The 20,662-nt window shown below is 43.8% G+C and overlaps 1 protein-coding gene across 1 annotated transcript; it reads right to left on the bottom strand.

The window, feature by feature from the left end:
* Window positions 1-9,588: 9,588 nt before the first annotated feature.
* Window positions 9,589-13,188, bottom strand: FAM32A (family with sequence similarity 32 member A). Its single transcript, XM_072112913.1, has 4 exons — window positions 12,929-13,188; window positions 12,203-12,344; window positions 10,771-10,824; window positions 9,589-9,763 (listed from the first exon to the last, which is right to left on the bottom strand). The coding sequence occupies exons 1-4, from the start codon at window positions 13,000-13,002 to the stop codon at window positions 9,695-9,697; spliced, it is 339 nt and encodes a 112-aa protein (XP_071969014.1). The 5' UTR covers window positions 13,003-13,188; the 3' UTR covers window positions 9,589-9,694.
* Window positions 13,189-20,662: the final 7,474 nt, after the last annotated feature.

The following is a 20,662-nucleotide window of genomic DNA, read 5'->3' on the forward strand; positions in this document are numbered from 1 at the left end:
GAGGGCTGATGTTTAATTCCAATACAGACTTCTAGAATTCTAAATTATGGGGGTTTACATGAAAAGGCCTGTATTTCACCCACCCTGTGGGCTTTAGTAATAGCCAATAGAAAGACCGATTTGAGTGAGAGGTTCCAAAGAGAGAAATCCTGGAGAGAGAGGGAGGACCTGTCAAAACAGATAAAGCCAGGTTAAGATCCCAAGGAGGAACCGAGGGAGCACTAGGGGGACATAACCTACAGTCATGGCCAAAAGTTTTGAGAATGACACAAACATGATCTGTTGCCCTCTGGTTTTTATGCGTGTTTGTTGGATCTTTTTATCACATGCAGAAATACAAGTGCAATCATATTATAAGTAACAAAAGCTTTTATTGACAGTTAGAATGAGTTAATGCAAATTTAGGGTAGGATTAAAGATATCCTCTTTTAGTGTGTATTGGCTATGTGTTTCCAAATTATTTAAGCATGTGTGCACGGTCGCAATGAAATAAACCAGACCACTGCTGATACAAAACATGCTCATGCTACTTGTCGCCCAGGGCAAAAATCAGCACTGCCCAAGCTTTATTTGGTTTCACAAGTCTATATAGAAAAATAGGAAAAAAAGCATAAAAGGAGGAGAATACAAATCATAACATATCAGAGTTCCCAGCTCATGTAGTCTCTTGATTGGAGAGTTTCCCTGCTGTCACACGTTGACGTCATCATAGTGAATTTCTGAAATTCTTCAGCATTGATGTTTTGGGTGTGTTCTAAGATCTCGGTGACATCTTGAGTTCATTGTTTCTATTACAGTACTTTTCAGGAAAATAAGACAAGTAGAAATGACAGGATTTGATCTATCAGCTAGGTTTACCTTAACAGTCCCCCCTAAATCCTGGAATTTCTCTCAGCTACTGTTAGTCTAGAAGGACCTACAGATCTGTCCATATGTGCATTGTTCTCCTCTTCACCAGTTGGATGACAGCATACCCTTGTTGGGTGTGCTCCCATTTAGTGGACTTTCAAATCTCTACTCTACCTTTTCCTACTCCAGGGGGGCTGTTTGATATGTTTAAGGGGTGGTTGATCTCAGAGGGATATTTCCATTATGAAAATTTAAGTAACTTGAGTGAGGGGTCTTTGGCATGTCTACCTACTGATACCCATGATACTTGTTGGACTTGATGAGGGGGAACACATAACATGCAATAAATGACAGGAGTAAAATCAGAATACCCAATATCACCCCCACTTAAAGGAAACCCTTCCAATCCCCCAAACACAGTGAAGGATATATCGTCCGCTCATGAGTTTCTCTTGAGTTCCCTGGACAGTCCTTCAATCTTTTCAAGGGATCCATAGGGGCGATGTCATCCGGGATGTACATGCAACAAGCCGCTCCCACCATCTTACATCAGACACTGCTAATACAGGGTTAACTGTGTTGTCAATGTTAAAGAAGGTCATTGTCTTGTTGCACCAACCATAGGTAAAGTCTCCTACCTGGGGGCATCCTGGTCAGCCCTATAGATACAGTGATACTCATGGTTTGGGTGTCCCTGAGCATAAGCTTGCAATAGAAAGCGTGGAAGCATGCTGGCTTCCCTTTAGCTTCACAGACGTGGCACTGGTCAGCAGGACTTGGAAAGGACCGTCGTTGCTAGGCTCCAGACTCTTTCACTCTGGTGCATCTCTTTACCACCAGGTAGTCTCCAGACTTCAGGGTATGCATCCTGAGATATCTGTCTGGATCTGAAAAGGAATCAGAAACACTTCTGCGGACCTTTTCCAAGGCCTTGCTCAACTGTGTGGCATGTTCCACCTTGTTTCCTGCCATCAGCTATAGGGTCTGTGGAAAGTAGAGGCCTAGTCTGGGTGCACAGCCAAAAAGTACTTCAAAGGGGGACAATCCCATCTTTCTGTTAAGGGTGGTCCTAACTGAATGGTGGGCAGCAGGAAGTCACTCGGGCCATGGTTTCCCTGTTTCCTCTATGGCCTCCTGGATCTCTAACTTGAGTGCCGTTTTGTCTTTCAAGCCCACCACTAACTTGGGGATGGTAAGGGGTGTACAGGGCCTGTTCAACACCCAGGAGGGACAAGGTTTCAAGTCTTTACCTGTCCAGTGAAGTGGGTTCTGCGACCAGACTCTATGGTCTCTGGAAGCCCAAACCTGCAGAAAAATCTCACTCACCAACTTCTTGGTTGCAGCTCTGGTGGTAGCCTTGGTCGTGGGAAAAGCTTCTGGCCTCCTAGAAAGAGATCAATGCACACAAGCCTGTATTCCTACATACCACTTTTTGGTAGCTGGATAAAATCCATCTGCAGTCTTTGGAAGTGATACAGCAGGTTGGGTGTCACCTTCTGTGGGGTCTTTACCACCTTACTCGGGTCGTCGTGGGCACAGACTATACAGGCTTTTACTAGTCTATTGACATTGGTAGTAACGCCCGGGGGAAACCACTGGCGGTTTATGAGCACTAACATTGCCATTTTGGATGTGTGTGTGTGTCCGTGGGCTACTTGACTGTCAGATTCAGGGCTCTCTGCAGGCACACCCTCGCTCCCAGCATCCAGGTCTTTTCTGGGCTCTAGCTCTCCTCCACACTTCCTTCTCTTCTGATGACACATGGGCCATATGTGGATCAAACTTTTTAGGTCAGAACTCACCACTGAGACTTCACTTCTCTGGGTTCCATCTGTGTAGCTGCCTTCGCCACCCTGTCGGCCACATACTTGTCCTTGGCTTGTGGAGTTACCAAATTTTGTGTCTTTACTTTTACCATCCTCACCTCTTGTGGAAGTATGAGAGCATCAATGAGATCTTTAACCGGTTAAGGACCGGGCTCTTTCCTGTTTTTTCATTTCCATTTTTCACTCCCCACCTTCAAAAATCTATAACTTTTTTATTTTTACTCGTAAAGAGCTGTGTGGCAGCTTGTTTTCTGCTTAACAAATTGCACTTCATAGTGATGGTATTGAATATTCCATGCCATGTACTGGGAAGCGGGAAAAAAATTCCAAATGTAGTGAGAATGGTGAAAAAACGCATTTTCGCCATTTTCTTGTGGGCTTGGATATTACGGCTTCAACTGGGTTGGTACGATTACAGGGATACCAAATTTGTATAGGTTTTAGAATGTTTTCATACATTTACAAAAATTAAAACCTCCTGTACAAATTTTAGTTTTTTATTTTGCCATCTTCTGGCGCTAATAACTTTTTTATACTTTGTTGTAAGGAGATGTGGTTGGTGTAATTTTTTGCGACATTTGATAATATTTTCAATGATATCATTTTTAGGTCTGTACGACCTTTTGATCATTTTTTATAGATTTTTAAAATATTTTTCAAATGGCAATAAAGTGGGAGCTATTTTCCGTTACGGGGTTAAAATCGCTAGTATATTTTGATAGATCGGGCATTTTCAGACGCGTCGATACATAATGTGTTTATGATTTTTACTGTTTATTTATATTTATATCAGTTCTAGGGAAAGGGGGGTGATTTGAATTTTTAGTTTTTTTTTATTTATTTATTAACTTTTTTTTTAATTTTTCTTTTTACTATTTTTCAGACTCCCTAGGGTACTTTAACCCTAGGTTGTCTGATCGATCCTATCATATACTGCCATACTGCACCTGTGGCGTGGCCTAGATACTTAGTGCAAAATAAAATAAAAGGTCTTGTTCAGTGGGGTGTGCGTTGGGCCGGGGCAGACAGGATTTGCCAACTTAAGGCTGTGAAATGCATCAATTGCCTCCTAAGGGGAAATGGGGAAGAGGCAATGCAGGCATCAAGGGGCAACATCAGGCTGGAGGCAGCAGACCTTATCGCAGGCCTGCAGTTGTAACCCTTATCCCTGGCTAGTCCTAGAAACATGTGAAGAGGCTTAAAGCCTCAGGGCAGGGGCATAATCTGGACTGCCAGCTTTCTTTCCTCTGTCAGGTGTCTGCCTGTGGTAACAACCCGTTACAAAACAGCTAGCAAGGTGCACTAGATGTACACTACACTGTCAGGTCATACCCCATGTGTCCAAATGCGGTAAACGATTCTCCTGAAACTCTTCCATTACCATTTATGTCTCTGCTTTATCTCCTCTAGACAAATGGGATTCTCTCTTCGCCATCTCCAGCCCAGTGTTCTAAGCTATCTATCTAAAGTTTTGACCAGACTTTAACGTCTGAACAAAAGTCAGTCATAAGCTCTGTCATAGAGTTGGGGGCTTGTCCCCGCTTAGTCTCTAACTCTGTTTGTGGAGTACACAGCAGGACATCATCGGCACATTACGTGGCATAAACAGGGCATACTGTATTCTTATATCACAAGCAAATTCCTTCAAGTCTTCTTAGTCCGCCAGAGCAGCGTCGCCCCCTCCTTACTTTACACATTGGCAAGGTCACTAGCCTGTGACCCACGAGATAACAGAACACAGATTCCAAGCAGCTGAATATGGAGAAATTCTGCTTTATCTTAGACTTCAAGGTCACTTGCCTGTCAGTTCTGAACATAACAAAACGCAGATTCATGCCCCATCGCTGTCACTCGCTCGGCCTCGTTAACCCTTTAAACGCAAGAAAGCAGGTATCGGGGACATTGCAACACTTTTTATAGTAACTTTTCTTCAATCGTCAGGATCAAATAAGTTTTAACTGGACAATAATCAAACAAACAGCGTGCAGCTCCCAAGAATAATCTGAGCAGAGATCTAGAATTAGTAAAAATATTCACTTCAGCTGGCGTTTATTCCAGACATCTATCAAGACTCTCCAAGGGTGCTCAGCTGCTAAACTACAAACAAAAACCACTTTTCTACAACTATTATTCTCAACCAGCCTTTTTGGCTACCAACAGAGTAGAATCATAGGCAATTAACTTTCAGGGACTCGAAGGGAATATAAACTCTCCTAAGATGGCCACCACTGAAAAATAAACTGTTCTAAGAGGGTCACCACTGAAGGATGGTAGCGAGTGTCATCTTCTCTAACCACAAGGGTACAAAGGTGGAGTCTACATTCTAGAGGAAAATATAATAAAATCTCCTTTTTCTCAAATTCTTTCCACATCAAAAACTTTGAAATGTCCCTTATCGCCTCTTTCTTCAATGGGCACTATGAAGGATTTCTGTCACTCTGTCCTGGTTCGTCAAAGCTAGAGGCTCTAAGCCGCTGTTTGCAAATCTGATCAAGTTTTCTCACTTGTACAATCATCAGATGCTCTGACACATCCCAAAACCTTCACTACTACTATTCTTTTCACCACAATGCTACCGGCCCTCATGTTCCATTATGTCAACTTTGCACTTTTCCATCAGTCCTACTTAACACTCAACAACCAACCTTCTGTCTGTGCATCTTTCCCTTCATGTGAAAAACAATTTGAGTCCCTTGTCCGCACTTAACTATTGCTAGCGCGCCAGTGGTTCCCTCCGGGAGTACGTTCTTTCTCTTCCGAAACCGCAGCATAATTTGTTCAAGACCCTTACCGGTGTCGCTGCTTACCGGTCTAAGGGCTGACCTTCAAGCTCACCGGTTACAGAGGTTTATCAGAAAGCCCCCTTAACAATCTCCCTCTTCTCCTAATTCCAGTCAAAATCCCAGACACCCATTCTTTACCTGTTCTCCTATTCTGGCAGCCTATGTCTGATCTGCAGACACCCGTCCTATTCTGGTGGCCCCTATGTCTGATGTGCAGACACCCGTCCTTTTCTAACGGCCCCTATGTCTGATCTTCACTGCGGCTTTGCTGTACTCCTTGTTCAGTATCTTGCCTGAACATCGAATGTTCCCCCCCTCTCTTTTTGTTCTGGCTCAGCAAGCGCCGCTCACACTACAGCCAAGGCACATCCTTCAATCTCACACAGAGGTGTCTAACAATTCAGACCCCGTGCAGGACACCAGGTGGCTATATATATCTTACCCTCCAATACCAGCTGCCTACAGTATCACCACCCCTCGAGTCACAGGCAAGTAACAGGTTAACATATGTAATCTGAAACTTACCCATGTGATCTTGGATTGATCAGTCCCAATCGGGGAGCAGTGATCCCGAGGCTGCAGGCGGTGTTGGAACGAGCAGTAGACTTTGTAAAAATTAACATTTGTATCATTCTCAAAACTTTTATCCATGACTGTATGTTGCTGTCCATAGCGTGATATCAAGGCAGAGGACAGACTGTCCATAGTGTGATATCAAGCCTGAAAATAGACTGTCCGTAGCGTCATATGAAGCGTTATGACAGACTGTCCAAAGCGTGATATGTAGCTTGCAGACGCTGTCCATAGCATGATATGAAGCCTGAAGACAGACTCCATAGCATGATATGCAGCTTGCAGACAGACTATCCATAGTGTGATATGAAGCTTGAGGACAAACGGTCCATAGCGCAATATCATGTCTGAGGAGACACAGTCCATAGCATAATATCATGTCTGAGGGCAGATTTCGTCCCCTTGCAAATGGCCAGGTGCAAGAGGGAGGGGGGGAATGACTGCTCCTTACCCCTCTCCCCTCCATAAGAAGCTGAGCAGCCACCCAACTCGGTCACAGTGCAGAGTCTGACCTGGCGTAGAATAGTGCAGGCTATAGGCAGTGCGCAGACCACTGCATGGTATGGTACCGCCACCCCCTACACTCCCAACTAGCATAAAGGGGGTAGGAAAATCACAGCTAGTATGCCTGTTTTCAGCTGTTATAAACATGCCCTGGAATGTTTGTATTGAGTTTAGAAACACAATGAAAATGCCCGGGGCAAAACTAGGGTATGGTTACCGATCGCATACATTTCAATGGAAACGTATAGGCAATCAGGCAGAATCCTGTCCACCGGTGTTTGCACTCCATTTCTAAATGCAATGCAAACACCACTTGTGACCACACCATTAGAGCTCGTTCAGACCTCCTTGGTAAGTCTGTCAATTGTGGACTGTACATTGGCCGATTTATGGAACAAACCACTGTGCCAATAATGTGCATGCAAGGAATCAGGATTATTTTCTGCTTACACTACCCCCACACCAAGTGGGCATGTAGGGGTGTGAATATGTCGGCATCAGGCTGCAGCAGGTTATAACGTAGTTCATAGCTGTCCACCAGATACATCTGAAAGCGGGAGCCTCCTGATGTATTTTGCACACCAGAGGGGCGGAGTTTACATCATACACCAATGCATGAAGTTAAAAACCCACATATGTGTTTTTGCAATGATTTTGACCTTTAACATGACATATGTAGAGATGAGTGAACCCGCCGTTCCGGTTCGGCCTTGCAAGACAGACGTATTGCCAGCTGAACAACTGGTGGTATATTAACACCCCTAACTACCATCCATGGCGTGTCAATGTGCCCACAAGGCCAAACACCAAACTGTAACATCTGGTCTGCTCATCTCTAGATATATGTAGTTTGTGTGTTTTGCCAATTTTTACTACTTTATTTCATTTTCCTTGTTTATAATAATAATAATTCTTTATTTATATAGCACACACAGATTCCGCAGTGCTGCACAGAACTTACCAAATCAGTCCCGGCCCCAATGGGGCTCACAATCTAATCAGCCTCCCAGTATGTTTTTGAGTGTGGGAGGAATCCAGAGGAAACCCAAACACAGAGAGAACATTCAAACTCTTTGCAGATGTTGACCTAGGATAAGAACCCAGGTCCCCAGCGCTGAAAGGCTGTAATGCTAACCACTGAGCCACCGTGCTGTTCCTTTTAATATTTTTATTAATGACCTTGTAGTGGGTTTACACAGTCAAGTTTCAATATTTGCAGATGATACTAAGCTGTGTAAAGTAATAAATACCGAGGTCGATAGTTTAGCATTACAGAGGGATTTGTGGAAGCTTGAGGAGTGGGCAGAGAAATGGTTGATGAGGTTTAATGTAGATAAATGTAAAGTTATGCACTTGGGCCATGGAAACAAAAAGTATAATTATGTTCTAAACCGTCAATTACTTGGTAAAACTGGAGCTGAAAAGGACTTGGGGGTATTGGTGGATGGTAAACTTAATTTTAGTGACCAGAGCCAGGCAGCTGCTGCCAAAGCAAATAAAATTATGGGATATATCAAGAGAGGAATAGATTCTCATGATAAAGACATAGTTTTGCCCTTATACAAATCCCTGGTCAGACCACACATGGAATATTGTGTACAGTTTTGGGTACCAGTGTATAAAAAGGATATAGTAGAGCTGAAACAGGTGCAGATGAGAGCAACCAGGATTATTAGGGGAATGGGGGGGGGGGTGATTAGAATACAATGACAGATTACAAAATTTGGGATTATTCAGTTTAGAAAAAAGACGACTGAGGGGAGACCTCATTACAATGTACAAATACCTGAACGGACAGTACAAGGATCTCTCCAAAGATCTTTTTATACCTAGGCCTGTGACCAGGACAAGGGGGCATCCTCTACGCCTAGAGGAGAGGCGATTCTACCATCAACATAGACAAAGGTTCTTTACTGTAAGAGCAGTGAGACTATGGAACTCTCTGCCGCAGGAGGTTGTTATGGTGGACTCTATGTACATGTTCAAGAGAGGCCTGGATGCCTTTCTGGAGAGAAAAAATATCACAAGTTATGGGGATAAAACATTTATTTAATTCTTAAAGGTTGGACTTGCATCTTTTTCCAGCCTTATATACTATGATACACTGCTATTCTGATTATATAGCAGTGTATTAAAACTGCTACAATAGAGGTACAGTTAGGTGCTGCAGAGGTCAGTGTGTCCTATATAGAGAGAACACCCGCAGTCAGCTTACATCTAAAGTCAGTGAGTGGTCAGAATCGAGTTAAAGTGTAATGGTGATGAAAGGCAAACTGAATAATATCTAGTGTCCCTTCTGATGTCTTGCAACTTTAGGGATACTTAGGCATAAGGTGCGGTCATACATACCACCTGCACTTACCGTACGCGTACGGAAACGCAAGCAATTGGAAACCACAACCAGGGGTCTTTAATTGTTTTAATGCAAGACACAGTTCTGGTTACCAATCGCATGCATTTTCATTAAAATAAGCACATTTGATCGGGCCATATGTAAACATAGCTGTAGTGTACATGTGACCACACTCTTAGGCGCGTTCACACATTGCCTTTTGGCCTGCGTTTTCATTGTGTTTGAAAAACATAACAGCTGAGGAGAGGTGATTTGCCCAATTACGGTTTACATTTGCGATGCGTTTTTTAAACAAATGTTAACAGTAATGTAATTAGGCAAAGCACCTCTCCTCAGCTGTTGTAATGCATAATGCACAAGTTCATGAACAGGTAGCCAGAGGAAGAGGAGATCACATAAGGGAGAAAACTGCAAGGAAGAGATCACTGTGTCATGAAATTGCTGGAAAAAGTTCAATGAGGAAGAGAATTCTTGGGAAAGGGGGAGGGAAAAAAAAAAAAAAGAAAAAGAGAGAGAGAGACCACTGTTCTGGATCACAAATTCATGCCATATTTATCAGGTCACACGGAGATCACATGATGACGACTTTTCAGACAGCAATAAATATTCACCAACCTGTACATATCGGTTTCTCAGGGATATAATGAAAAGGAAGATGAACATCAACACGAGTGTCTCTTTAGAGGTTTAGCAACGAAAATTGAGTTCACAAAAGTTTATTTACACAAGCAACTCTTTAAAAAGAAAATTTATACAAATTTCATGAATGGGATTTTCACATTCATAAGAATATATACAGTATGGTTTTATTTAGTCCAGCTAACTTTAGGAATGTCATAATGCTCAGTAAGGGTGTCCAAATGTCGATTAAAATCCTGGAAAAAAAAAATAATATGCTAAGAAAATTAACTTAGACAACCAATTCTGATATTATAAAAGCAGAGTCATTATGTAGCAGATGCTTGATGAGACATACAAAAAGGAAGGTCCTCCAACCCTTATTATGACACAGCCAAGTGTGTGGTATCTTATTATTATATAGTATAAAGCATATAGTAAAGCCTTAGTAACTGTTGGCTGCTGTCATTATGACAGGGCAGATGCTGGTGTGACGATCTGGGGAGCCATCTCATATAATCTCGGTCTACTACTAGGAGTCTGTCAATCGTAGTAAAGAGACACTGACAGTTTGGAAAGATGTGTGGGACATCGTTTAGCCACATGTGTTGCCTCTTGTGCTAAGACCTCAAACAGTGTTAATGCATATCCACACAAAGCAGAGTGTCAAATAATAATCTTTCCCAGACTACAACACTTTCTTGGCCTGCCCAGTCACACATTTATTGGCAATAGAGCATGTGTGTGGATCTATAGGCCCAGAAGTAATATCTGAAGGCAAAAAGGAAATGAGAAAGGTGGCACACAAGAGACCGGAGAAAGCTAGTGGAAAACGAGCAATAAAAGTGACATAACCAGAAACCATGTCGCTCCTCATTTCCACACACTAGACTACCGATTTTTGAAAAATTTCTTGAAATATGAGGTGTATTTGAAGAGAACCTGTCACCAACATTTTCATCATCTACAGCACACACACACCAAGGTAGCACAGGAAATATCCTATTTTGTAGGTGATGTAATATCTGCTAAGGGGTGGTGTTAATTTAGTGGTGTTAGGGCTGGTAAAATAGTCCTATCTAAATGAGTTTGTCTGGCGGGACAACTCCTTAGGGTCAGTGAAGTGTCAGAACCTTGATTGTTTTGTTTGTTTCAGGGCCATGCAGAAAATCTTGCAGTAGCACAAGCAATGTAATCAAACCGTTTCTCAGTGCCCATTTACACAAAGATACTTTGAAATTAATCGCATTAGAATGTTACTTACTTCAACTCTCTGTTTGTGTGTTTTTGAAGCCTTCTTTAAAATTCTTTCCATTTGCTAAAAGAAAAAATATATATACATATTTATTCTTTAATCGAAACCTATACACTAATCTAGAATATCTATCAGCAAAGTCAGGCATGGATAAAGCAGAGATATGTAGATCCAGACACTATGACTGTGGTAATCTACTTATATTTGTTAACTATGGCTTCCTCCCTTCTAAATTCTACTTTTAAAATTATGATTAGATCCAAGGAAAACACAAAACTCCGCACCAGTGCTGGTTAAAAGTATGTCTTCCATCGTGACCTTGCTTGCATTTGCGGGGATTATGTTTGCCACTTTTTATTGGATTTAACCCGAAATAAAGAGGTCTTCGATGGAAGAAAAATATTTTTAACCAGCACTGGTGCGGAGTTTCGTGTTTTCCTTGGATCTATGTGTGGCACCGGCACAGGTGTGGATCTCCAGCACGTGCGCAACTGAAAGTTACGGTGAGCTGTATATTTTTCTTTTTTTCTGACCTAAAATTATGCTTAGTGTAACTGTGCTGCAACTTTCTCTGCTGCAATGAGATTTCATCAAGCAGAGGGAAGGGGAGTGAGGGGCAAGGGGGTGGTGAGACAGTTTAACCACTTGTGAAGCTGCAACACGGAGGGGGGTCTAACTTGCTATCGGTAGGAGTCTCAGTGAGGAGACCCCACATATCATGAGAACAGGGGGTCCCAGGTACCTCCGTCTGACTCCTCGTCACTCCCAGAGATGAACGGAGCACAAGGTGGCACTTGTTCATTCTGTTCCATTCATCTCTATGGCGCTGAAGAAGATAAGATTGCCGAGCTGGAGCAGAACTGGTCTTCACATTGTCATGCTGCGAGATATCTGCATTAAACCTATGCCTTCTAGGGAACAGTGTGAGAATCCTTCTCACAATATTCTTCTACAAAATGTAAGAGAACATTTCAATTTTTATTACTGTTCGAAAAAACTCTATCTTAATCAGAAGTAGACATAGTAAATGTTGTGCTCCCCTCTGTGTGGTATAGTTTATCAGTATAAAGGTAGAGAGTCCTGACAGCAACAGTTCAGCAATATAAGTGGGACATCCTGTGGCCACATAAGTGATACATGCAGTCCGTTCTTCCCTGCAAAACAGCAATGGCAAACTAATGAATACTGCCGTTTTACAGGAAAGAAGAGACTTCTTTCTATTTCCAGGATTGTAGCTGGACTTGGAGCACTGGTCCTCACATTTTTGTGCTGGGAGATCTCTGAATGGAATGGCCCTCTGCTCCGAGTAAAAGCTGGTTGCATACCACAATATGCAATATATCACTATACTTTACATTTTCATGTATGTACAACCCAATTTCTGGAGTCTACACAATGTTAACAAGCAATCCGCACTGCATCAAATTCTGATTTTACTTACTCTTTTCTCCTGCATCTTTTCAAATGCAATCTGTGCAGGAGTTCTTTTATCCAACGCTGGCTTCTTCTTCTCCTCTTCATTTTTCTTGCTGGTCATGATCTGTTGCATCATCTTACTACTGTCTTTATCTTTCTTTTTCTTTCTGAAATGTATCAAGGAAACTTATAAGTAATTAAAATGTTAAGTGGAAGAAAAAAAATAAATATGCAATCTGTGCTACACAAGCAGAAACTTATCTCATGACTAAAATAGACCACTATATACAAATAAGGAGAGCCTGGTGCACACAACCACTTTGGAGGCTGCAAACAATGGGCAGTGTGCTGTTGAACTGTTTTTTTAAATAATCCCCCCTCCCCAATCTGTGAGGGATGTAAACACAATGACCTTTCTCTCTACAGTTTTAGAACCACACTTGGCAAGTACCTGTGAGACAAACCAGGTGGTATTTCTAGGCACATGCCTGCATTAAAGTCTCATCCAAAATTAATTGCATGACCTATGCCTTCAAAAAGTTTTCACAAAACACTTGCCCTAACCCCTAGATAGGAGACATTTCTGTTGACTGGGAGTCATCTACTGGAACTCCAGAATTCTGAGTGTACACCATTGCTTTACTTCCACGGGAAATTGGGAAAATTAACCCCATTTAGGTAACACTGGATATGTGTCTAGGAAAAATACCGTTACCAATAAAGCTTTTCCTTTGGATGGCTCGTCACTTACTTCTTCCCTGCACTCAGGTCTCCCACTCCTTTGAGGCGTAGGGCCCCTTTCTGTGTGCTCTGGTACTCCGCCATCTCCACAGACGTGCTCTCCGTTCTAACAGCAGTCTCTTTACGGCACCTACTGCTTCCTATAACCGTAAAGGATCCTTCACCACAGCGTCACATGATAGGAAAAGGTCACGTGGTATGAATTAGGGTGATGTAACAGGGAGGAGCGCCAGTCTAGATCACGTTATCAGTCTAGAATTTTCCGGCAGGTGTGTACGTATGCGGACTGCAGATAAAGCGGAAGCTACACGCCGGAAGTTGTGTCTGCTGTAGAAAATGTGCGGCACTGACAAATTTATGATAAGCGATGAACGCATCTTACTGATTGAAATAAGTAGCCGCCGCTATTAAAGTTTTATATGAATCAAGAAAGTTTGTTGGATGGTGATAAAGTTCAGATTATCCCGAACATAACTGAATACTGAACATAAAGCTTGCAACACATTTTAGAGATTTTAATAAAGTTATTTTTAGTAAAGGTTAAATGAGGATTACGCTGCTGTGTGACCTGAGTAGTATTCAGTCGGTTTAACCCCTTCAGGAATCAGACCCATTTTGGTTTCGAAGATGTGGCCCCATTTTAAAAAATCTGCCCTGTGTCACTATAAGTGGTTACAGCGTTGAAACGCTATGAGATATCCAGGGGATTTAACTTCAAATTAGTTAAAAAATTTGGATGCTATCTTTTGTGTTTAGTTATGAAAAAATGGAAATTTGATGATGGCAAACTTTTTAGAGACTGAGTGCCCAAACTACAACTAAGACCCACTTGTTTATCGCAAAGTGACAACACAGAAATGTAATTAGTGATTTACACTCCCTGCTCTGTCACAGCTACAATGATAATCCAGATCAAAATAGCTCTGTACACAGCAAGTCCTGGGCTGTCTGGGACTGCAGGAAGATACCTGGAGTCCTCTCTGGTGATGGCCTGGGTGCCCACAGAAAGGGCTCTGAGTGCCACCTCTGGCACCCGTGCCATAGGGTCGCCACCACTGGTATAGGGGATAAATGTATGAGACCCCCCAGCAATCCACTCCCAGGTTTTAGAATCGCCATATAAATTAATGGAGTATAGAATAGTCATTCACTGACTTCCATATTAACTAAGGACACCTGCATGTGTGTGGAATGGTTGCGGGGATTAGGCGGAAGAAGACACACTCATCTGGTTTCTGCTGCTTTTAATGCAGCAATTTTGCTTTGGCCAGAAGGCAGAGCTTACCCTTTGCATTGTACATGTCACTTATAAAGGCGTTTCTGATTTTTTTTTGCTGCAACGTGTTTATGGAATTGCCATAGATTTCTTAGGGTACTGTCTAGCTGTCTCATTTGTTGGGACCATAATCATACAATAATCCCTATTTTGTGCGTAGCAGAAAATGTTGGTCATGTCAAAACTAGATCCCGATCCGCCGTATTTTTCGGAAAAATTTGATTAGGTCCGAATCGAATCATGACGAATCACGTTAAAAAACAGGTATTTCCTGGCTGCAGAGAGCCTGTATGGTGTTGTAGAACGTTGTGCCATGCTTAAATATGCATAGGGATCGTGGTTTGGTCTTCAAACAATGCCGTGTTTTAGTATGACACGCACATGACAGCCACCGCTCTTATAATCGCTTCACTCTTTAATTCCATGTGCACTTACATAGGCCAACTTCCCCAAATAAGTGAAGCGGGAACGCAGCCTGACAAGGTAACGTCTGTGCCAGCTCGAAAGGACCGAGCTGAGGGCCTCTTTTTACACTGACATCAGATGATTCCATAGATTACTACAGAACCTGTTCTGTTAAACGCAGATACATGTAGAAACCCCCCTAAAGAGTGCAAAGGGCAAAGAGTGGCACAATGATATAGTGTGAAGGTGGCATCAGCAGCAGCAGAAGCCCGCAGAGTGGCACAATGATATAGTGTGAAGGTGGCATCAGTAGCAGCAGGAGCCCGCAGAGTGGCACAATGACATAGTGTGAAGGTGGCATCAGTAGCAGCAGGAGCCCGCAGAGTGGCAGAATGACATAGTGTGAAGGTGGCATCAGTAGCAGCAGGAGCCCGCAGAGTGGCACAATGATATAGTGTGTTGGTGGCATCCGTAGCAGCAGCAGCAGCAGGAGCCCGCAGAGTGGCACAATGATATAGTGTGAATGTGGCATCAGTAGCGGCAGCAGCAGGAGCCCGCAGAGTGGCACAATGATATAGTGTGAAGGTGGCATCAGTAGTGGCAGCAACAGGAGCCTGCAGAGTGGCACAGTGATATAGTGTAAAGGTGGCATCAGTAGCAGCAGGAGCATGCAGGGTGGCACAATGATATAGTGTGGTGGTGGCATCTGCAGCAGCAGGAGCCTGCAGAGTGGCACCATGATATAGTGTGGAGGTGGCAGACAATTCCAGTCCCTGGTAAAGATGGTAGGAAGTAAATGGAGCAACTGGCAGCAGATGTGTGGCATCAGGCTGGGGGCAGCATCAGAATAGTGGCTGAGGCAGGTAGTTAGACTCATTTCTCAACGTTTGGAGGAGGCGTCATGGCTGATCTAATGTGATGCTTTAGGCATTGGCGAGTTGAAATCCTGGCCGATCCAAGCCTGATTCATCTTGACAAAGGTCAGTCTCTCCACATTATGGGTGGACAAGCGGGATCTCCATGGGGTAACAGTCCACCGCACTGAACACCCGCTCTGATGCCACACTACTGGCCGGGTAGGACAGCTTCTCTACTGCAAACTCTGCAAGTTGCGGCCACGCATCAAGTTTGGCTGCCCAGTAGTCCATGGGATCCTCTACCTAAGGTGGTAAAGTGCTGTCCAAGTAGGCCACCACCTGCTATTCCATGTCCTGCTGCTGCTGGTGGCGGCTACCCTCCTCACTAGGCGGGTAAAGGAAGTTGCTCAATAAGGAATCCAGACTTAATCCAGTGGATGTTGACTATTCGGCTATCACTAGTTAGGCAAAGCAGCATGCTGTGGACCATCTGCGCAAGTGACTCTGAGGGACTCCCGGCCTCCATCTCCACAGTGTACTGCCACGGTGCTTCTGGGTCATCTGCCTCGTCTTCTACCTCCTCCCGATGCTCCTGCTCCTCCTCTCTTTCACTTCCACTCACCAGTGGAAAAAACACTGATTTCACCAGACTCTGCTTGTGCTCCAATGTCCTCCTCCTCATACTCCTCCAGTTCAGCCCCCACCGGACTCATGTGGCCATGAGATGTAGTCTCCACTTCTCCAGTGCTCTGACCAGACAGATTTTGCATCATGAGTTCCAGGACATGAAGCAGTGGAATGACGTTATTCATACCGCAGTCCTGGCGACTGACAAATAACGTGGCCACTTCAAGGGGCCTGAGCAAACGGCAAGTTTTACACAGGGGAGTACTCCGGTCCGCTTGCATCATCAAAAAATCATTAATGGCTTTTCTCTGTTCATACAGGCGGTCTAACATATGGAGGCTGGAATTCCAACGGGTGGAAACATCGCACATCACTATGTTGGGGTAGGCCGTTCTGACGCTGCAACTCGAGGAGGGGGTGCTTGGCTTTGTAAGAATGGCTGAAGTGCGTGCACAATGTCCTGGCCATTTTTAGAATGTCTTGCAGGTGGGTGGAAGAATTCAGGCACTTGTTGACTACCAGATTGAACACGTGCGCCATGCAAGGCGCATGGACCATCCCTCCTCGGTGCAGCGCGGACACCATGTTCGTCCCATTGTCTGTCACCATGGTTCCGATTTTTATTTGTTGCGAAGAAAGCCACAGATTGATTTCTTGTTGCATGACTCTGAGCAGTTCCTCCCCTGGCAAACCAGGTGTAGACACCGCTGTGCCTTGCAGATGTGGTATGATGGAGCAGCACCTGTGGAGGCTGAGGTGGTGGTGGAGAAGGAGGAGGAGGCGGAAACTGGTGCAGGAGCAGCAGTTTGACTACTTGGAGGAGAAAGCGCCGTCTCTTGTGGAAGTTGTTGGTGTGGCTGGGCGGGAAGCACATTCACCCAGTGGGCTGTAAAGGACATGTACTGGTCCTGACCATAGTTACAGCGCCACACGTCCACGCGCTGCCGTGCACCTTGAAAGAAACTGATAAGCTCAAGGACTGGCCCACCTTATGTTGTACATATTGGTGAAGGGCTGGCACAGCCCTTTTGGAATAAAAATTGCGGCTTGGAACTCTCCACCTCGGTTCGGCACAAGCCATTAGTTCTCTGAAGGGTGCAGAGTCCATGACTCGGAAAGGGAGAGACTACAGTACCACCAACTTCGACAAGAGCACGGTCAGCTTCTGCACCTTAGGATGGCTGGACGCATAGAGTTGTCTCTTTCTAATCGCCTCGCTCAAAGACTGCTGGTGCCATGCGTAGCGAGGAGCAGGAGCATCTGGACTGGGAGATGATGTCAAAGCCAAACAGCTCCCTTCGGCAGAGGTGCTAGAGCCTTGACTTGCTGAAACAGCATGTGTGCCACTAGGTGCTGCTGCTGCTGTATCTGCGTCTGCAGGATGAACCACATCTGACACCCGTGAATGGTGACGCTGCATGTGTTGGCGCAGGGCCGTGGTGCCAAGGTTAGCTCCCTGGCCACGCTTCACTTTCTGCCACAGATACGACATATACCCACGCTCGGCTCCTCTGGTGTCTTTACAAAAAACTGCCACACCGCCAACACTCTGCACTGAACGACTACTACCGCCACTGCCTCGCTGAGCCCCTGTGCCACTGCTTACTTGGACCTGTGAGTCGCGATTAGTACCCCACGGACGTTTGGCTCCAGTTCTCACACTGCTGCCACCCTGCTGTCTCACGGCCACAGTAGCAACTTGCTGCCTGCTCCGCTGCCTGACGCGCAAGCTGACACTCTCTTCGCCTGACGATGATAAATCCCCTGCTACACCCAGCTCCCAAGTGCGATCAGCTACATCATCGTCAATTTGCGTTTCCCGGTCACTGCTACTCTCCTCACCAGTGTCGGTATGCACAGCCTGCCTACTGCAGGAAGCAGCGGAAGTCTGCCCCACCTCTTCACTGCCAAACAGCTGCTGACTGTCCTCAAACACTTCGTCCTCGCTGAATAGTGGCGCTGAGCCCAGACCACCTAGTAGCTCTCTGGCTGCGGGAAAGGAACAGGACAGAGGCTGGTTGAGGAAAGGTGAGGGCCGCTGACCTGCTCCTGGGCCATGCCAACCAATTATTGTATCTGAGGAGCCCACAGACTCTTGGCTGGGGTTGTCAGATGTTTTGAGGAATTGGATGACCTAGTCAACCATTTAACAACTTTTGGGTTGTTGATCAACACACTGCGGCTAGGTGACAATGGAAGTTCTGGCCTCACAAAATCACCCCTGCTGCGATGTCCCCTTACTGTGCCGCCACCTCTGCCTGCTCCACCTGCCACCTTTCTGTCTGACATAATGGTTTATAAACTACGTTGATTTCACACGTAAATCTGGCTGTAAACTAGAGCCCCCAAAAGGTATGGCAATGTGCATTATACAGATACCCTACAACTGACAGTGTAATTTCAGCAAAATCACTGTATAAACCAGTGGATTTGACATGTAAATCTGGCTGTAAACTATAGCCCAAAAGGTATGGCAATGTGCGTTATACAGATACCCTACAACTGACAGTATAATTTCAGCGAAAATCACTCTATAAACTACGTGGACTTGACACATAAATCTCGCTGTAAACTATAGCCCAAAAAGGTATGGCAATGTGCGTTATACAGATATACAGATACCCCACAACTCACATTGTCATTTCAGCGAAAATCACTGAATTAACTATGTGGATTTGACACGTAAATCTGGCTGTAAACTATAGCCCAAAAAGATATGGCAATGTGCGTTATACAGATACCCCACAACTGACACCCAGTGAGAGGTCCACAAATCACTACAGCGGCTGCATAAACAAATCACTACTGCAGATGCATGAAAACGAAACATATTTGTTCCTATTGGATTTTGTCACTGAATAGAACTGCTATTTGGAGTATACAGATCCCCCTTAAAGAACAACCAGGGATTGGTCCACCAATCGATACTGCAGTGCATGAAAATCAAACAGATTTGTTCCTATTCGATTTTGTCACTAAATAGAACTACTATTTGGGGTATACAGTTCCCCCTTAAAGGACAACCAGGGATTGCAGCAAGAATCGCTACTGCACAGTACAGTAGCAGCAGCTAGACGCTATAGGCAGCACATGAAGTGTGAAGTGCCAAGATTGAAAATGTCTGGGTTTTATAGGGCTGTGTGACATCACATAAGCCTGCCAGTCGCTGATTGGCTTACAGGTCTGCAGATGTCATCGGGGGTGTTCCATTCTCCTTCCCAGAGTTCTCTGCCCCATGTAACACGTTGTTCTCACGCCCTGAAAAAAGAGGGGGAAAAAAACAACTTTGTTCCCGCGAATCAGCATAAACTTCGGCTTTGTGACGAATCAAATTTTTCCTGAAATTCTAACCAAAGTTAGAATCTTTAGAATCGATTCGCCCATCTCTAGTCAAAACCCTTTTAAACTTTTTACTGAACAGCCTCACTCTCACTAAGTATGTGATGGATTCTTGTACATGCAGCGCAATTAGGGGATGTCATTACATTATCATGGTCGCCAAAGGCTAGTTGAAAGCCCTATGTATACCACAGATAAGGTTTTTTGGTTTATTCTAAAAGTTTTTAGATAATTTTATGTTCAAGTTCAATAAAATAGAGTTTACCTTTCTTTTAATGTCTTTTTAAAAAAAAATGTTTTTGAACCGGCCGTTCAACCCCTTAGTTTCTAAAGTTGTATGTTACACTGTAATCGTATATGCTTATTTATTGAAATGGCAGCTGGGCCCAGTGAGGACACACAGGCCGGCTAAGGTCCTCCTAACATACTGTCATACCAAAGTATTGCCTTGTATTAAAGTTGCTATCACACAATTGCACCTTCCCCCTCCGAGGACTTTTTTTTTATATCGATGCATTTTTTTTCAACATTTTTTATTGATCTTTCATAAAATAACATCAGGAGTACACATGTAATAGAAGTACAAAAAAAATGCAGGCAGACCCCGGGTTACGTAAAAGATAGGTTCTGCAGGTTTATTCTTAAGTTGAAATTGTATGCAGGTCAGAACTGTATATTTTATAATTGTAACCCTAGCCCAAAAATGGGTTGTCATAAGAACCAGGATTACCATATATACTCGAGTATAGGTTGATTTATTGAGGATATTTCCTTTTAATTGTTTTTATCTTTGTTTTGTCTGGTGTATATGTACATGTTTTTTGTATATTGTTTCAATGCAGATTGTTCAGTTTTTAGTACATGACATGGTCTTTCTCATTTGGCATATACTTCTTTCATATGTATAGCACACAGGGCCGATTCTAGCTTTTTTGCTGCCTGAGGCGAAACGTGAAAATGCTGCCCCCCCCTCCAGCCTGCCCCAGAAATAAACCTCAGTTTACGTTCCCACGCAGCCCCATAGCAGATTAATACAGATTTGTAAAATCACTCATTTATATACATTTACATGAAGTTCTATACTCATACATTAATACACTCTCACACAAATGTATAAACTCATACGCACACATTTATGTAGTCATATATATATTTATACACTCATATATACATTATATATAAACTCATAAAGTATATACACACAAAATATGTACACATACATTTATACACACATACAATA

The sequence above is a fragment of the Engystomops pustulosus genome, chromosome 1 (assembly GCF_040894005.1).
Source record: "Engystomops pustulosus chromosome 1, aEngPut4.maternal, whole genome shotgun sequence".
NCBI classification, from domain to species: Eukaryota; Metazoa; Chordata; class Amphibia; order Anura; family Leptodactylidae; genus Engystomops; species Engystomops pustulosus.